Source organism: Centroberyx affinis, unplaced genomic scaffold (genome assembly GCF_046629955.1).
Source record: "Centroberyx affinis isolate AG114_WGS23_722 - 3 ecotype Tasmania unplaced genomic scaffold, CSIRO-AGI_Caff_v1 ptg005782l_1, whole genome shotgun sequence".
Classification (NCBI taxonomy): Eukaryota; Metazoa; Chordata; class Actinopteri; order Beryciformes; family Berycidae; genus Centroberyx; species Centroberyx affinis.
Window position 1 is genome coordinate 16,820 of NW_027282931.1, and position 18,455 is coordinate 35,274.

At 44.0% G+C, this 18,455-nt stretch overlaps 1 protein-coding gene across 1 annotated transcript in view; it reads left to right on the top strand.

The window, feature by feature from the left end:
- Window positions 1-18,455, top strand: part of LOC139667819 (receptor-type tyrosine-protein phosphatase U-like) — a 66,729-nt gene that overhangs the window by 14,432 nt on the left and 33,842 nt on the right. The window contains exons 6-10 of the mRNA XM_071547294.1: window positions 4,927-5,247; window positions 8,726-8,835; window positions 11,917-12,118; window positions 15,032-15,134; window positions 16,376-16,655. Coding sequence (XP_071403395.1) covers window positions 4,927-5,247; window positions 8,726-8,835; window positions 11,917-12,118; window positions 15,032-15,134; window positions 16,376-16,655 — 1,016 coding nt within the window. The remainder of the gene's footprint in view (window positions 1-4,926; window positions 5,248-8,725; window positions 8,836-11,916; window positions 12,119-15,031; window positions 15,135-16,375; window positions 16,656-18,455) is intronic.

Sequence of the window (18,455 nt, forward strand, 5' to 3'; positions counted from 1 at the left end):
ATGAGTTTATTTAAATGTGACTGTGAATAGAATATATGGAGCAAAGGGTTTAAGTCAAGTAAGTCAGTGAATAGAATATTACATACATAGAGGTACTGCTTATTCAACCATGTAATTTATTGTAAAATGTCAGTATATGTGTTGTTTAACCGTCATAAAAAGATTTAGCTATATATAACGGCGTATGATAAGAACCTAGAAGTGTGCAATCTACATTCACTTACATAGGAGACAAGGATTATGGGAGTTATCTTAACTGCAGCTAAGGCATGAAGACTGATAGTTAAAGTTACATTTTCACAATAATACAGCCTTGACTTCCTTGGTATAGTTTGATATACAGAGGGGGCAATGTAGTTCAGTAGCATTCAGATGCAAAGGAGTGAAGCATCTCACCCCTGACTCACTGACCTGAATTTGGCTCTTAAAGGCTACAGCACCATTATACATGAGCTTTTATTCCTGTGTTTTCTTCCCTGGGAGCTTCTTCTCATTTTTTTTTTTTTCCATCAAAGCGCGCGGTGCGAGCAGAGGGCAGGGTCCTCCCGCCTGGCGCTCATCTATGTTTTAGCCCCGGTGCTGTTCATCTGGGTGAAAAAGGCACCCTGCTGTTTTGTCAAGTCGGCGGCGTGACGTCCCCGTCACCTGCCACGCTCTTTGATCCGCCGCTGTCAGCGTCTTCCCAGCCGCCCACCTCCTGTCAACTCCCCTCGCCCAGATCTGAAGCTTTATCCCCGGGGAGAAAGCAGGCAGCCAGCAGAGGCCCCTGTGACACGCAACTCCGGATGAATTTGTCTTCCTCGTGTCTCGCAGAGAGCCTTTTTTTTTTTTTGTGAAAAACAGAAAGCCTCTTCTGTTTCGGAAACTCTTTGTCTGTGACATTTTACATTTGCCAACACGCAGGATGTAGCAGGATCCCTTGTGCCATGATCCAGGGTGAAGCATCAATGCGGAAGCCCGATTCAGATGTTAAAAGAGTGATGATGCGCTAACCCACAAATGCTTCATGGAGAGCAGTTTGCAAACGGCTTCATGTCATGGATGGAATGGGCACATATTGAGCCCTTATTTGAGAAGATCTTTCCCAGGGAATGCGAGAAGTTGCTGATTTAGTATTGAATTGTATAACTGTCTGCTAGGGATGGGACGATATATTGAAATTCAATACCGTATTTCCTCTAATAGTGCCCGGTAGTCAATTAAAAGCCAGGTCTCCGATAATGGCCGGGGCCGTGGTCGACACGAACAAATACAGGCTGGGGAAAAAATCAAAGGAAAAAACAACAGTGGATACCGGTAAACTCCTGGTGCCTGTTATATAATGTAACTGTAGTTTGTAGTAACGTACAAGTGCCACAAGATGTTGTGAGATTCTGCTGTAGTAATTATAGCTTGCCCATCACAGTTTCACAAGCTCTCCATCCAAATTATATTATTTGCACTTTATAATGACATTTTTATATAGTTGTTTACATTCTAGCAGCCAATGCCATCGCTAGAAAGATTTGTGATTCAGAAATAGACCTAATTCTGCACAGTCAGACACTGTTGTCACTAAAATGTATTTATTACATCGTATCGAATCGCGACCACCATCGTATCCTATCGTATTGTATCGTATCGTATCGTATCGTATTGTATCGTATCGTATCATATTGTATCGTATCATATCATATTGTATCGCATCGTATTGTATCGTATCGTATCGCATCGTATCATATTGTATCGTATCGTATCGTATCGTATCATATTGTATCGTATCATATTGTATCGAATCGTATCGTATTGTATTGAATCGTATCACATCGTATCGTAGCATATAATCCCATCCCTACTGTCTACACTGCACATAGGGAGATGACAGCGATGAGAGTGAAACCTATGATCAGAATAATCACACTAATGTGCCGTCAAGGACAAACTTTAAGATATTTAACAGGGGCACAAACAGAATCGGAAGCCTCAGTCCAAAAATATCAGTATCGGCCTTCAAAAACCCATATGGTGCTGAATCCTAAGTGTCAGGGCCGCACACTTACAGTCCATCATAATGCCAGCAAACGTCCTAGTGACCGGCCTCTCCGTCAGCTCCCTGACCTGGCTTTTAAAAAGATGAGGAGGACGAGATGAATTGCAGTCGGGCCCAGAGGGAAACCTCCCCCCCCCCGATTCATCTTCATCGTTTCCCCTCCTCATCTCCAGTCCAGCCTCGTACTGCTCCCCCACTTCCTGCTGCCTCCGGCTAATCCCTCTGATTAGTCTAATCAAGTTGACTGCCGTTTCGGGGGCAGGACTGGTGGAGGACCGGACAGGACAGGACAGATGATGAGTAATGGCGTCTCCGGCAGAGAACCAGCAGCCAGCGAGTGTCTGGTGGCAGACCGTTGATTACGCATTTACTGTATGAGTGATCAATACTACACTGGTTGACTGTGGGAAGCCCTTAGACTGAACTGATTACTAGACGTAATCTACAAGTACTCTGATCACAGAAATCTAATCTGAATGTAATCTAAAAGTAGTCAGATCACATACATTTAATCTAAATGTAATCTCCAAAGTATCATATTGGAGAAATGTAATCAGTGTAATTATTAATGCAACTCATTGACTTCCAAATTATCTTCAAGTCAGATTGTTGCTTTTTCAACAAGCACAATCACACTCTCTTCAGAAAATATACCTGATCTAGTTATTTTTATGATTATCCTGGGTTTTGATGGAAAGTTTTAATGAAAGCTTTAGTGTCCCATGGTCAAAATTCTGGGGGAAACAATACACTTATTGTGCAAAATATCCGCTATCGGCTTCAATCCAAAAATATCTGCGTCAGTGTCGGCCTTCCAAAACACACATGTCAGTCAAACTCTATGTAAGTTTCACCCTGTTGGGGGGGGAAGAGCGAAGATCTTTCAAAGCGGCAAGGGCGCTCTCCACCGCCTCAGAACTTTTGTCTCCTTTTTGACATTGCTGCACTCATTTCATGGAGCAGCTCCCTATCTATGTTTAGTGAAGCAGCGGGGCTACAAGTCTGGCTCCCACCCCCCCCCCAACCCCCCAACCACCCAACCAGCCGTCAGCAGCCCTCCACTGCCTGCCACGCCACGCCACGCTGAGGGGCAGCTGCCCTCCTCTCGGTTATCCGATGCCTCAGCAGCAGTACTCAGAGATCCCCGGCCGGGCTGCGGGACAGAAATAACCTTCCGCACGCGCTCGGAACTGGACATTTTCACATGACGGGCGGACCGAGAGATGTCCGATCGCGGCTTTCACACATGACAGCGGTAATTAGGCTTCACATCTCACGCCGTGCCAGGACAGTGCTCCGGTCTAGTGCGGATTCACGTCATTGACTTTAGGAATAAAAGGGAGGAGAGATGGGGGATGTTTGTATTGCTGCGTTGTATAAGTTCCCTTACTTCTTTAGGCTGTTTTTTTTTTTAAACTTATTTTTTATTTGGTTATTTCTCACATCCCCTTTTACATCAAAAATATTTCAACATAGCTTGACAGTTTCCTTTACAAGGGGTTACAATTGAGATAATGAAAATAATAATAATAACAATACTGAAAATAACTAACGTAAATAACACAAACATATCTAAACTAAACATGGGCTATATACAAGTTCACCTTACGTAGACACACATATTCAGTCCAGTATACAGAAAGATATCCATATTATTAGGCTGTTTTTTTCTTCTTTTTCTTTTTTTTTACCCCTCTGTCACCTCTTGTAACAAGTTTGAAAAGTAAGCTTCAATATTTAATGTCTCCCCCGATCGGGTGGGAGAGAGAGAGGGATGACATGCCGGATGACAGATTCAAACCCAGGATGTCACATTGACATGTTAACGCGCCTTAGACCACTGAGCCACCAGCACGCCCACTAGAAAAGGGGTTTTTATGTAAAAATATGGTTGTCTTATCAGCCTTAATTTCAAAATGGGGCTGCAGTAGAGACGTGTATCCCATCCCCATTAATTGAGATGCTGTAGATTTTTCTCTGTTTGCCAAAATCAAATTCTGGTGTCGGGTTATGGTTATGAATCAAAATGTAGGGGTGAAACACAACACACATATAATTCTGCACCATCACACTTTGTTGTTATTGAACTTTTATTTATTACAGCGTATCGTGGTTGTATCAAATCGTGAATCCTGTATCATGTATCGTCAGTGGTGGAATGTAACTAAGTACATTTACTCATGTACTATACTTAAGTACAATTTTGAGGTACTTGTACTTTACTTGAGTATTTCCATTTTATGCTACTTTGTCCTTATACTCCACTACATTTTAGAGGGAAATATTGTACTTTTTAATCCATTACATTTATTTCACAGCTATAGTTACTAGTTACTTTTCAGATCAATATTTTATATTTAAAACATTTGATCATCTTTATAAAAATAACTATAAAATAGCATTGTTATAGATTAGACTACCCAAAAGTATAGCTAAATTGTTAAGATTAGCTTCACGTTTACAACTTTAAATTGCTGTTTACATGTACATGTATGTCAATAAATCAGTATTAATATTCCAATAATTTATGAAAAATATAACTCTCTAAATGGGGACAGTTTGCATAATGAGTACGTTTACTTTGATACTCTAAGTACATTTTGCTGCCAATACTTATGTACTTTTACTTAAGTAAGATTTTGAATGCAGGACTTTTACTTGTAGTGGAGTATCTTTACATTGTTGTATTGCTACTTTTACTTAAGTAAAAGATCTCAGTACTTCTTCCACCACTGGGTATCGTATTGTATCGTATTGTGAGATAAGCATATTGTCCCATCCCTACCTTACAGAGTTTCTGCCTCTCTATCTATCTCTTACCCTCCTTCCCTCTTTTTTTACTCCCCTCTATCTCCCTCCATGTGATGCATTTCTCTCTGCCTCCCTGTCCCGCTCAGAGCCCATGCGTGCCTTGCGGGGGCTGACGGCCACCGAGATCCAGCCCCGGCAGCTGGCCCTCCAGTGGGAGCCCCTGGGCTACAACCTGACCCGCTGCCACACCTACTCCCTGTCCCTGTGCTACCGCTACTCCACGCCGACGGGGGGCAGCGGGGGGAACAACGCCACCGTCCGCGAGTGCCTGTCGGTGGAGCGCAACACGTCCCACTTCACCCTGCGGGACCTGCCGCCCTTCCGCTCCGTCCACGTCCGGCTGGCGCTGGCCAACCCCGAGGGCAAGAAGGAGAGCCGAGAGGTGACCTTCCAGACCGAGGAAGACAGTGAGTGGGCGGTTTCACGTTACTCAGTGTGTACTGGGGCAACAGGATGCGCGGTCTGCTGGAATAAGACATTTAGTTGTTGATTTTATAGCGATGGACAACAGGGATATATTCATTTCAGCTCTTTATTATCATAGTTACTCAGCGCGGGTCACTGGGAAAAACCACTAACAGAACTGCTTTAAATTCTGTTTTATAGTTCTCTCTTTCATGCTCAGATAATTATTGTGCAGTGCGAACACAAATTCATGCCTGTAGTCATCTAGTACCAATAAAAAAACACAAATATTGACTCATAAAATAAGCTGGATCAGCGTAACTAAATAGAAGATCAGCCTTTTAAATGGAGCCCGATGAAACATTAATCAGCAAGGCCATGGCCAGTAGCAAAATGGTAAAATGATTTTGCTTATCTTTGTGTTAATATTTTCCTGTGTACATCAGCAGATTAAGCACATTCGAATGCAAATTCCCACGGACCGGAAGAACAGAAGGTCAAATGCGTATTCTCATGTAGAACGAGCGGGACTTTTCAACGTAATGAAATGCCACTCACGGACATTCTTGACCCTGCCCGAGAAAGTGAGAAGGAATGAGGGCATGGAACATTGTGATATGAAATTGGCAGCGTTTTTTTTTTTTTTTCCTTCTTTTTTTTTTTTCTCGAATCTTCAAAATGCAAGGCTTTCCCATACTTTTCGCCGTCTTGCTGAAAATGTAATAAGGTTTTACACTCAATTTAACAGCAGCACTTGAAAATAGCAGGCAGTGGAGGAGATATGGAAAAAAAAACAGAGGAGCGCTCTTAATTATCTGGACCTACACATTGCTGTCTTTTAGGCAGGAGGAAATAGATGGAAAATACTGAAGGATTTTTTTTTATTTTTGCTTCCTGCTGGAATAACATAACCGCATGCAGCATCATATTGCAGTTCTGTTCATTTGCTCTGACTGGTTTAGAAGTGACTCTTAAAACACAAATCTTATGTGTCATAAAAACAAACCATGCTTCTTTTTTTTCACCTATGATATTTGGAATGTCAGCACCAATGAGAAGTTTCCCTTGAGCCACTGAATGCCATTCTGACAGTCCCCAATCCCCCTGTCATAAGGAGAGCCACCATCACCCTCACAACTACAGTAATTGAGCTCCATCCGGTGACAGTTTCTCATGCCCATTTCCTATTGGGCTCGACAGCCAAACATTGGTGTAATGCTTTGCTTACGCTGTGGCTGTGGCGCACGCAGGAAGCAGATTTGGCTGTCAGGGATTCATGGACACAGCAGGATTTGCCTCTAGTGTGCTCTGCCTACCTCAGCTGCAGCTTCTAAGGCAAACAGGCAGGCCGAGAGGTTTGTTATTGCATGGAGCTGACATGGAGTAACGCCAGTCAGGCTTCTGTCACACAGAAAAACACACACACTTCGGGAAAGAGAGAGAGCAAGAGAGAGGGAGAGATACACTCATTGATTAGAATATCTGCAATTCTGCAGTTTTTCATGAGTATTGCTCTTTTTGATCCAGCTTTCCGCCCTTGCAGTTAAAGGGGCAATAATTAAAAGCTTTACTGCCCCATAGCGCAAATTAACCATAATACATCTGCAGGGGTTGATGGGATTGTTGATCAATACCAGTGACTCAAAGACTACTTGGCCAGGAGCTGAGATTTCTGACTTTCAAAACTCACTTTCCAGCCTGCACTCCTGTTTTGTGTAAATTTTTCCAATCTCCGACATAAATCTGCCAGACTTAGATGCATATTATTTAAGGGCATTTTCACACTGTAATAGTCTTTTTAAAGTCTGACCCAGAGTTTGCAAGGTTGTTACATAGCATTGGTCCAGTTCGTTTCACATTATATCAAGCAGAACTATGGACAGATACTTTACCATTGAACGACCCTGTAGTGTTCCGCGGAACTTTTAATTTGACGACATAGTCTTCTGCGATTGGTCAGACTTCTGCTCTGGGGCAGCTGGTTTTGCTAAACCCTAACCCTAACCCTCTAGCTTGTGAGATTTCAATGCTTACAATCTATACAATTAAGGGTCAAATGATTTTGGAAAAGTACGAACTAGACAGAAGAACAGGCTATACACATGAGTGTGAGTGTATAGCCTAGATTTTACAAACATAGTGCCTCCTAACAGACCGTGGAGAAAAAAAGACAAAAGAATATCGTTAGTAACGGTCGCTTCCGGCAAGGTGATTACAAGACCGACCAAGCTAGTAAAGTCTTCCCTCTTTGCTGTAATTTGGCTAAAAACAACCCAAACAACCTGCCATGAACGAACAAAACATTGCACACACCATTTCCTCTCTTTTGGTCAGACTTTTGGCCGAGACTGCCGATTTTTGGTGAACATTTTCCCACATGCCATGTTCACACCTGTCAAAATGATCTGAAACTTAGTAAAAAAGTTAGTAAAGCTGCACCAAACGATGCAGGTGTGATATCCACCTAAGATTCTTACCATTTAGCTTTAGGAGCTGCTACAAGTTCTCTTTTTCTCATAATGTTAGTGACCTACTATCACAACACATATGCTAAAGAGTTAGCATGGAGCCTACTAATGCTCAATATAGCATATGCTAAAGTGTTAGCATTGGGGCCTACTATTGCTGAATATAGTGTGTGCTAAAGTGTTAGCATGGAGCCTATCACTCAACATAGTGTACGCTAAAGTGTTAGCATGGAGCCTATCACTCAACATAGTATACGCTAAAGTGTTAGCATGGAGCCTACTATCACTCAACATAGTGAATGCTTAAGTGTTAGCATGGAGCCTACTATCACTCAACATAGTATACGCTAAAGTGTTAGCATGGAGCCTATCACTCAACTTAGTGAATGCTAAAGTGTTAGCATGGAGCCTACTATCGCTCAACATGCTAAAGCATGGAGCCTACTATCACTCAACATAGTGAATGCTAAAGTGTTAGCATGGAGCCTACTATCGCTCAACATAGTGTATGCTAAAGTATGGCGCACTGTGTCTCTGTTCTCATCACTTATGGGAAGTTGACCAACAGTCCAGTCTCCCAAAAACTTAGTGTAGTCCTTTCAGAATATGCACTTCATCAAGCCAAATGCAATGCAGCAAAGTATTCAGGCACTTCACAGGGAGGCTCACTTTCCTGTTTTTTCGTCAGTGAGGTACTAAAGAAGAAAAATAGACTGTCATCCTCCTAGACATGGTGCTCTGTTATCAGGCAGTAGAAGCCTTCGGGGCCACCAGCCAGAATCTCAATTCATCCAGAGGCCCGGTAGCAAGCCGGTCCACGGATCCCTTTCATCACTATCCCCTCTAAACCGTTTCCCCTTTCGTCCTCCTCCATCCCTCTCCGGCCCTCTGCCTCTTCGCTCTTTCCAAGGGGTTTTTACCCCCTGGCACGCCTGCACAAGAGTCCATTAACTCGAGTCCGGAGTGGAGTGTTTGTCTCTGAGAGGGCTGTTTTTCCTCTCTCCCGCTGCAGTACCTGGCGGCATCGCTCCAGAATCCCTGACCTTCACCCCGCTGGATGACATGATCTTCCTCAAGTGGGAGGAGCCCGTGGAGCCCAACGGCCTCATCACTCAGTATGAGGTATGATACCTAAACCTTGTTAGTCATGCTAAGAAATCCAGCAGCCGCAAAGATACAGTAGTGCGATCAGCTGCCTTCACATCGCGCTCTAATCCCTTACAGGTGTGGGATGTTATTTTCCCCTTGCCAATGTCTATTTTATTCATCCTCCCTCAGTATAATGACTCAGATCAAAGAAGAGGTGTTTCCTCTGCATGCTTTAGAGATAGTCCTCTTCAGTGTTTTCTATGCTGCTTCCCGTGTTTGATTTCCCCAAGCATTCCTTTTTTTGTTTTCCCAGCCGCTGGTAGCACACATGAGCCTCGGCCACGCGAGTGGGGAGGACCCACTTTTCACAGTTCACAGGATTTACTGTACATGTTCATATGGTAATGAAGCTGAGCCACAGACTCCAGGCTGTAATTGCATGGGGGACAACCATTATAATTAGTTATTTGCCTAAGAGATGCCTCCGCAAGGGGGCAACTTAAAATGTTTATATTTAATTATTGATAGCCCCATATCAACCGTAGACCTCTGTAACATGAGCTTTGGAGCTTTTTCCGTAAGTAGATGTACGAACCATGATGGTAAAACCCATTCTGGCATTAAGTTTTCAATAAAAGTCAAAAGAGGCGAGCTTAGCCAATGTTTTCAGTCCGCAAAGAAAGGAAAGAAAAGGCAAAATGAGGAAATACAGGCAGGCGGAGTGGAATGAGTAGGGCTCTACATCAAGGCGGTTTTAAAGGCGGCGTTAAAAGAGACGTACATCACACTTAACCTGTTGAGACAAAGAGAACCGGAGGGAGAAAGAGATCGAGTTACGATACTGAAAGGTTTATAGACGAGGAAAAGGGAAGAAAACAATGGGAACAGCAATCATCTCGTGCCCCGCGAATCATGCAGTCCCCCTCTGGGCCAATCAGTAACAAATGTGTCGCCTTGTTTTGAGCTTTGATTTTAGACCAATCAGTGTAATTTAGAAATGTCGGCACGCAGCAGCGAGGCGCACCGTTTCCCCAAGTTTCGTCGACGGACAAACGAATGAACGGACGGACAGATGGACGGACGGAGACGTCGAAAGAGAAGGAATTACAAGAGTTAATATGAAAACGACGGCAGAGCGTGAGCGTGTAGAAGTGAGTCTTTGAAAAAGGCGATTCAGAGCGACAGGTGTAAAACCCGATGAGAAGAAGTCATGAATTTACCGTGATGAGGAGGAGTGAGGTGCGGCGCAGTGAATTGGGGGAGCTTACTGTGAGGAAGAATGGGAGACGGTGAAGTGAAAGAAATTAATTTGCGCGAGGGAAATTAGGTTTGTGCGGGAGGGAAGGATGTATGGAGCGAGGAAAGGAAAGGACAGGAAAAGGCAGCGTTTAAGGCTACTTGGCTGGCTGACTCCCGTAAGTGGATGGATCTTAATATTCACACTAAAGCACACTGCGGTAAAAAAGAAAAATCATGTTATCCTTATCATCTGCTCTTCATTCATATTGTCAGATCATCTGCAGTGGCGAATCAGTGCCAGACAGTGCACAACATCACCAACCGTGCATGGCTATTTGTGTTTTATCTGGCCTCGCCTTATCAACTGCTCCAGCATGCGGCGTGTGAATTCAGGCCAAGTGTTCTCTAAAGTCAGGATGTGACACAATACTTACCTAACAGTCTGATTATCAGTGACTTACTTCAGCATAAGATTTATTAGATCCGCGCTGTTTGCAGACATCTTCGCTTGCAGTCGTCCTAAGATTAAGAGTTTCGCATGAGAGGGAGAGTCTTAAAATAAAACGCCGTGGAAGTTTGCTCTTTCAGGTAGGGCGAAGAATAACCTATAGCTGCAGAGAAGTCTCTATACAGCACAATAATGAATACTAACGTTAACAGAAGCCAAATGTGGACGCGCGCTCGGACACTTTGATGCGGTTTTCGAAGAGTTTCCTCAAGACATCGTACATATTTGACAGGAGTCATTCCTACGTTCCCAGGGTCCTATGTTCCCCAGTTCTACATATGTGCTCTCCCAGGGTCCTATGTTCCCAAGGTCCTATGTTCCCAAGGTCCTATGTTCCCAGGGTCCTATGTTCCCAAGGTCCTATGTTCCCAAGGTCCTATGTTCCCAAGGTCCTATGTTCCCAAGGTCCTATGTTACCAGGGTCCTATGTTCCCCAGCTCTATATAGCACATAATGGGAACCTGAAAAAGATGTTCCCCAAACCAAATCATCAAATCATCAAAAATAGGGTAAAATCTGACCCACAGAGAACTTTGGTTTTTAATAGTATGGCATGCAGCAATAAAACATTCTGGGTAGTTTTGTGGATCAAACCCAACCCAAACGAGAGTTTGAGTAAAATTTTATCCACAGAACCACCCAGACTCTTTAATATTCTCTGCCGGGTCAGATTTGACCCAGAGCACCACAGATGCAACAATATTTTTTAGAGACCTTCAAAATCAAATAAAATAATAACCATTGGTTTTGTTGTGTTTATATAGCTGTTTTGAAGCCTTGGATAATATTTATGAAATATTTTAACTTGAAACGGGTCAAATTTGACCCGAACACAATAGGAGGGTTAATGTGCGTTAACAGAATATTGAACTGGGGAACATAGGACCCTGGGAACATAGGACATTGGGAACATAGGACCCTGGGAACATAGGACCTTGGGAACATAGGACCTTGGGAACCTAGGACCCTGGGAACATAGGACCCTGGGAACATGGATACGCTCCCATTTGACAAGCTTATTATGAAGTTTTATATCAAAGAATGCGTGTACGGATTTGGCTACTGTTACCTTAATCCAATTCAGGATCTGGCTCAGTATATTAAAGCTGCACTAAGCTTTGGCACTGGAGCAGCAAAAGATAACTGTTTGAATTTTTGAAAGTTTGAAGGTCTTCATCATCCAGAAATCATCTAACATTACATCAGTAAACTCCTCGAACCTAAGTGTCTTCTTCTTGGCAAGGACGGAGGTGGTGAAGAGGTTCGGCCATCATTGATCAACCGACTGACAGTTCATAACTTGTCCTCCGCTCTGATTTGCAGCTCTTTATATTTGAATCCGATGGTCTCTGTTCCCCCGTTCCCAGATCAGCTACCAGAGCATCGAGTCGTCCGACCCGGGCATCAACGTGCCGGGCCCCCGCCGCACGGTGTCCAAGCTGAGGAACGAGACCTACCACATGTTCTCCGGCCTGCATCCGGGGACCACCTACCTGGTGTCCGTCCGCGCCCGCACCAACAAGGGCTTCGGCCAGACGGCCCTCACCGAGATCACCACCAACATCTCCGGTGAGGCCCCGCGCTTCAACCTGTGTGTGTGTGTGTGTGTGTGTGTGTGTGTGAGAGAGAGAGAGAATGGAGGACAGGATGGGGAAGGTTGGATTCTGCATGGTACTGTTGGCAAAGGTTGGACTGATATGAGTTCTATACCAAATCTGATATTTTGTTTGGACTGAAGCTGCCATAGCTGGTATTTTTCTGCCGATATTCAATATATTTAAATTTGAATATTTGTTGTTGTTTTTTTTCATGAAAATTGTCAGATTGGAAAAGCAGCTGAAATAATATTTAGACCATGGGAAACAAAAATAAAAAACATATTCATGCACACTTGTATGGAATCTGATCAAAATGTCTCATTAATCAATTCAGGTTAAGGGCTTCCCATAGACAACTAGTGTAGTATTGATCAATTCTACATTAGAAATCCACTTAAAACAAACTGCATAATATCCATCATATCAGAGGTAGACGACACTGACTGGACCAGATCTGATTTTTAATAAATATCCAATATCAGCCCATATATTGTCAAACTGATACATCAGTCTATACTCCTGGCACCTGTGGATTCATGCCAGTTGGAGTCTACTTTACAGTCACAGCTGAGCCCACAGCTATTTGTTCACTTTTGATGTTGAATTATGGCTTTATTTTCTTTTTTCCAGCCATTGTTCAGTCACTTCAAAGAAAGCGCTGCCCCATTTTTCTCAACAAAAGGTGTGTGCTTACGCAAAGCGCTAACGGACAATAGCGAACACGCAATTACGGCTCGTGATTCCCTCTTGCTGAACAGCACTCGATTGTACGTTATTGATATGTTAAAACACTACAAATTATCTTTTTCTTTTCTTTTTTCCCCACAGCCACACAGCATTCCGCCTCGCGCGTAATGAAATAACAGCGGGGCCTGAATTAAAGTGGGACTATAAAGGTTCAACTTGGATGGTTCTGTTTGAATCCCTCTTGGAAAATAGGAGTTATGAAAATGAGTAATGCCCCACCCCCCCACCCCCCCTCGTGCGTACGTCGTGACCCCGCACTCCCGTAAAAAAACGACGCGAACCCTATTTCCTTCCCTATTATCTGGTACCTGTTCCAACTGGTTTTAATAGAGCGGAGGTAGGCGGGCGCACTGCTGTCAAGGTATTGAATTCAACCTTTCACATGTTCTCCTGGCTCTGCCTTCAAAAAAAAAAAAAAAGCCCAGCGGGAAAGCCGGCCTCACTCCTCCGCCGAGTCGGTCATAATCATGAATCTGTAATGTAGCGCTATTAGTCTTTTCATAACGCATGCTGGATTTAACCACCTAACATGCACTGGCTGGAACACTACTCGCCACCCCTATGTATAATGCACACCACAGCTGTTGTGCGCAAGTGTGTGTGTGTGTGTGTGTGGTTCAGGTTCAGATTTTTTACAAGCGGCTCCAAAAGCAGAAGCACTCCCATTTTTCATTTCCACGTCTTTCTGTTTCAGCTTATCTGTTTTTACCAGGATAACCATTCGCCTCACTGCGCACTCCAGTTAATTCACTCCCTATAGTAAACAAAGATGGGAACACTCAACCTTATTGTTCCCCCGAGCTCTGCTGAGGTTGCGCGGCTTTGAGATCTGCCCTAATTATATTATAAGGGCCTCTTGTTTTCTCTGTGGTTGGGCCGCCGTTCCAGTCATCATCAGTCAATGGCGCTGCGTGGGAGGCCTCGGTACAGTACAGTACACAAGGGATACGGATCGGTAATGAATAAATATAGTGTGCTGTACGCAGGGATGGGAAAAGCACCGGAATAAAATTTGACTTGTGATTTTCGGGTTTGAACTGCACTGTTTTAATTCAAATGCTTTACAAGAGGAAGTGAGGCATGAATCAGCGCGGTTCATTCAGCACCGTTAGGATCGGCCTGTTTCTTATGCGATGGTTAGAGGTTACAGAATGACTCAACTGCAAGTGATGTGATTTAGAATGCAGCAGTGTGGATTAGTCAGGGATGCGGTGGAGGGTGAACCCACCGAGTTTCAGTTCACCCACCTTTTCACATGTGGAATAGGTGAGGTTCCAGGGGGGTCCCCAGCAAGCTGATGAATTGTTAAACTTCAGCATTATTTCATTTACAAGAAGTTAACACAGTTAGAGAATGTAGAAGAATGACTGTTTTGGTCATAGTTTCTCTGTTACCTGGATATGAAAAAGGTTGAGAATCACTGGAATAGTTTATCCATTAGGCTTGGGGGATATCCAAAATTGAGCACGATACTGCCCCACCAAAATATCGCGATATACAATATTATCGCAGGGGGATGGAGGGGGGGTTCACTGTTTTTTGGATTTTGGGGGGGGGGGGTGTTGGCAGGCTGTTGTATTTCTTCCAAATTACATCAAATTTAATATATATCCCGTGATATTCAATATCTCTGGAAATATCGCGATCCGATAATATCAAATATCAGCCCAAGCCTATTATCCATGGTGTAAATTCATAGTACACGTCATAGTAAGTAGTATCAAACTGATGGAAGTTATTTGAGGATACAGTGTTTTAAGGGGGGGAAAAAATGCATTTCTGACAATATTTTTGTTGATATTGGTGCATGTTTGCCGTATTATCATCACCGACTGGAGGTCACAGGTTACTCGCCTTTTTATTTACCACTGCATCCCTGATAATACCTCAGTTAAAACAGGTACACAAAATAGCTACTCAATTACAGTAACAAGAGTAAATGTGGTTTGTTACTTCCATATTTTCATTTCTCAAAATATTGTGTCCTTTACTGTATATTATATATACTGTTCTTTTTCTATACCAGCTCCATTGTTTTTGCCTCTGCCTTCAAGCTTACACCTGGGCTCTCCTTCTCAACTCTCCACATTTTTTTTTTTTTTTTCCTTTTCTTTCCACCTCTCCTCCTCCCTCGCAGCCCCGGTGTTTGACTATGAAGACATTCCCTCTCCGCTGAGCGAGTCGGAGAGCACCATCACTGTGCTGCTGCGCCCGGCGCTGGGCAGAGGGGCTCCTGTCAGGTACAACTAATACAGGGTTCACTCCTACGCCAGCATTCATTCACCGCTCTTCCACACCATGACATTTATAGCTACACTCAGAAAGGGCTCTCTAGAGGACCAGAAAATGGCTCTTTTGGCTTATACCATAGCAGAACCCCATTCAGCGCTATAAAGAACCAGTTTAGAAAGGCTGAAATGGCCGCGTAGAACCTTTATGGCGCTGTAAAGAGCCATTCAAGAATGCATGAAATGTTCCAAATCAGCAGTGTTAAATTACCTTTTAAAGACGATTTAATAAGGTCATATTTCTACCTTTTACGAGGTGTTTATTTTCAAGTGGTACTCTGCAAAATTCTTGTTTTTTTTTCTCGATTTTGGTGACAACTTTTGCATTCAATATAGGCACCAGCCCAACATGCTGTAATAATAAAGACGCTCTATAGACTGCAGCTTCTTATATTGCTTCTACCGTCTAAAATTTATCCCAAACAATCCGCTGTAGTTGCTGCCATAAACGTAAAACGCATCACTTCCTGTGCAGCGGAGGATTTATCCCGGGAAAGAGAGACGCCCTCGCAGAAAATGTGAAAGCTTATGATCCGGCTATAGGTTGAATCACTACAGTATGGTATGAGTCTGCAATAAAAGGTAGCAAAACTGACATTTATTTATATGAAAAAGGGGTGGATTATTACTGGGGTCATCATTGTTGGGTTCAATTGATTGATTTCCATTATAGATGATGTATGAGAATTGCATGAATGTCATAGTCCAAAGAAATAAGCAACATATTGTGTGGTGAAACAAACAGCACGCTCTCCTCCAGCGTTGGGTGAGGTAAGAGAGTACTGGAATGAATTAGTTTCAATTTCAGTAATATGACAGCCATCATAAAACAAGTAATTCTTTTTGTTTGTCATCAATCACCCCACCCCAACAGAAAATGTGAGTTGAATTATCCAAAAACCTATATCCCGCCCCCATCCACTGATTCGTTTTTGATCATTTGTCATCGCCTTCTCAGCTGAAGCCGAAAGGTCTAATTTCTCCGGCTGGAAGCTTTGCTTTTTATCGAGCGGGAAAGGCTCAACAGCGATGTGTGGTTCCCCCTCAAAATCATAAGACTTAACTTTAGTTATTGTGATTTTCTAAGGTAAGAAACGACGCAATCGGAAAAGCAAGGTTAACGTGTAGCGGGAGTAGGAAGTAAAGTACCTTTGAATGATGAGTACTGAGCCCCGACACTGCTCTTCCCCTAGTGCCTACCAGGTGGTGGTGGTGGAGGAGGACGGGTCCCGGCGGGTCCGGAGGAGGGAGCTGGGCACCGTGGACTGTTTCCCCACGGCCAACTCCCACAGCGAGGCCCAGGCCAAAGGCGCTCCCCACTACTACACCGCCGAGCTGGCCCCCAGCAGCCTGCCCGAGGCCACGCCCTTCACCGTGGGCGACAACCACACCTACAACGGCTACTGGAACAGCCCTCTGGACCCCACCAAGAACTACCTCATCTACTTCCAGGCCGCCAGCAACTTCAGAGGGGTGAGGAGCCGTTAACGTGACGAGGCTGTCGGGGGTTTTCGGAAAAAAAAAAGCAACCCTGACAGTCGGTTTCGATTTGCGCGGAGCTTGTCAGGAGGCGGGAGGCGGCGCGCTAGAGGCACTGAAAACAAGGAGGAACTCGCAATGAGAATGCCTGTACAAAGAAGGCGTTATCTGTTACCCGATGTGGTGACACGTGTGTATTATTTATGCATACTTAGGATGGCTTCGGGTGAATTATGTCCCGCTGGTAAATCGTCATCTCTCTCACTCTCTCTCTCAAAAAAAAAAAAGAAAATGTAAACGTTTCTTTTATCTCCCTGCAAACCCCTGGCTACTCTCTTTATCTCCGCCCCCGCCCGGTCCCGAACATCACACCAGCAAAGTGAAGCAAATGAATCAGCTTTTGGAAGATAATTCGAATAATTATTTCTCGAATGCAGCGTGCGCTCTTGTTTGCCACTTCTTTGTTTCGCTTGTTTTGCCACTTCAGGTAAAAATCCCCTCACGTTCGAGCTCTTTCTGAGGGTTTTTTTTTTTTTTTTAACTTAAAGAATATATTCCTTCGGGGAAAAGCAAACACTGCCTTCCGGGGCTTTGAAAAAAAATGGAAGAAGTAGCTCCTCGAGGAAGTGGAAAAGTGATTCAAGAATGAATAAGGAATGCGCCGGGGCAGTGTGCACAGGTGCAACGTAAAGTAAACTGTTTAAATCATTAGGCTCATATGGAGAAGAATTGCCTATGTCTGGCTGCCTGTAGCTTCTCATCTAGGCAATAATATCTCATGCCTCAGAGGCTGCAGACGCGGCCCTCGGGGTGTTTTGCTGGAGAGGCTGCTGGGTGGGCCTGCAGGGCTTGTAAGACCAGTATTGCAGCAGTCAGCCATGGGAGAACGTCAAGGTCCAGGTCCAGTGTGCCTCTGCTATTTGATTGAAATCTCTCCCTATTGATCTGGAGTTAACAGTAAGCCTTTTGGGATGAGTCCTCCCCCAAGACCGTCCATTGGAATAGCAATTCCTCCTTCAGCTCTGACAGAAGTCAGAGGACAGAACAAGCTATTACAATTCATGTTGATGATTTTCTATTTTGTCCTGAAAACATTTTCATCTCCAATCAATTTTCTAAACTATAGCTGTTTCAGAAGAGGTGGGCTGCTTAGTGAGAGAGGACGGGGAAAAAAAACAAATTATTTTGACAATTACCTTGGATAAATTAGATGTAGGCTTACTGTGGACCATGGGCTGCCATTGAATTGAAACAGTAATTGCCTTGGCAGATATGCCTTCAGTGGGGCTTGAAAGATGCGTGATTGGTGCTGCCAGTTCCTTACAATACACAAAACAAACTCGCTCTCTCTCTTCCTCTGTCTCTCTCTCTCTCTTACACACACACACACACACGGTTGTCTGAACCAATCATTTGGCTCTTTAGAAATTCTAGATTGCTGCTATCCATTACGCTAAAAATGAAAGGATTAGCAGGGCGGCTATATCGTGATGCTCTACATCCAGCCTGCTGGTATTTTCCCCTCCAGCCCCCCGATGCAGCCTCGCACTATCATCACTCATCATCTGGAGCTACCTGTCACTCATCCCCCCTTTTTACCGACTGGATATATCGGCATGTGGATGGGGATGCTGCCATTTATATCTCCCTCCTTGACAAGATGGAAGGCACAGTTGCATCCTTTACGGTGCAGTGTGGTGGTTTTGTGCCAAGAGGCCACAAGGCCACCTTGACAGAGGACGGGATGACACATGACATATTACCTGCAGGTGCTTTAATAACCCCGGGATGGGG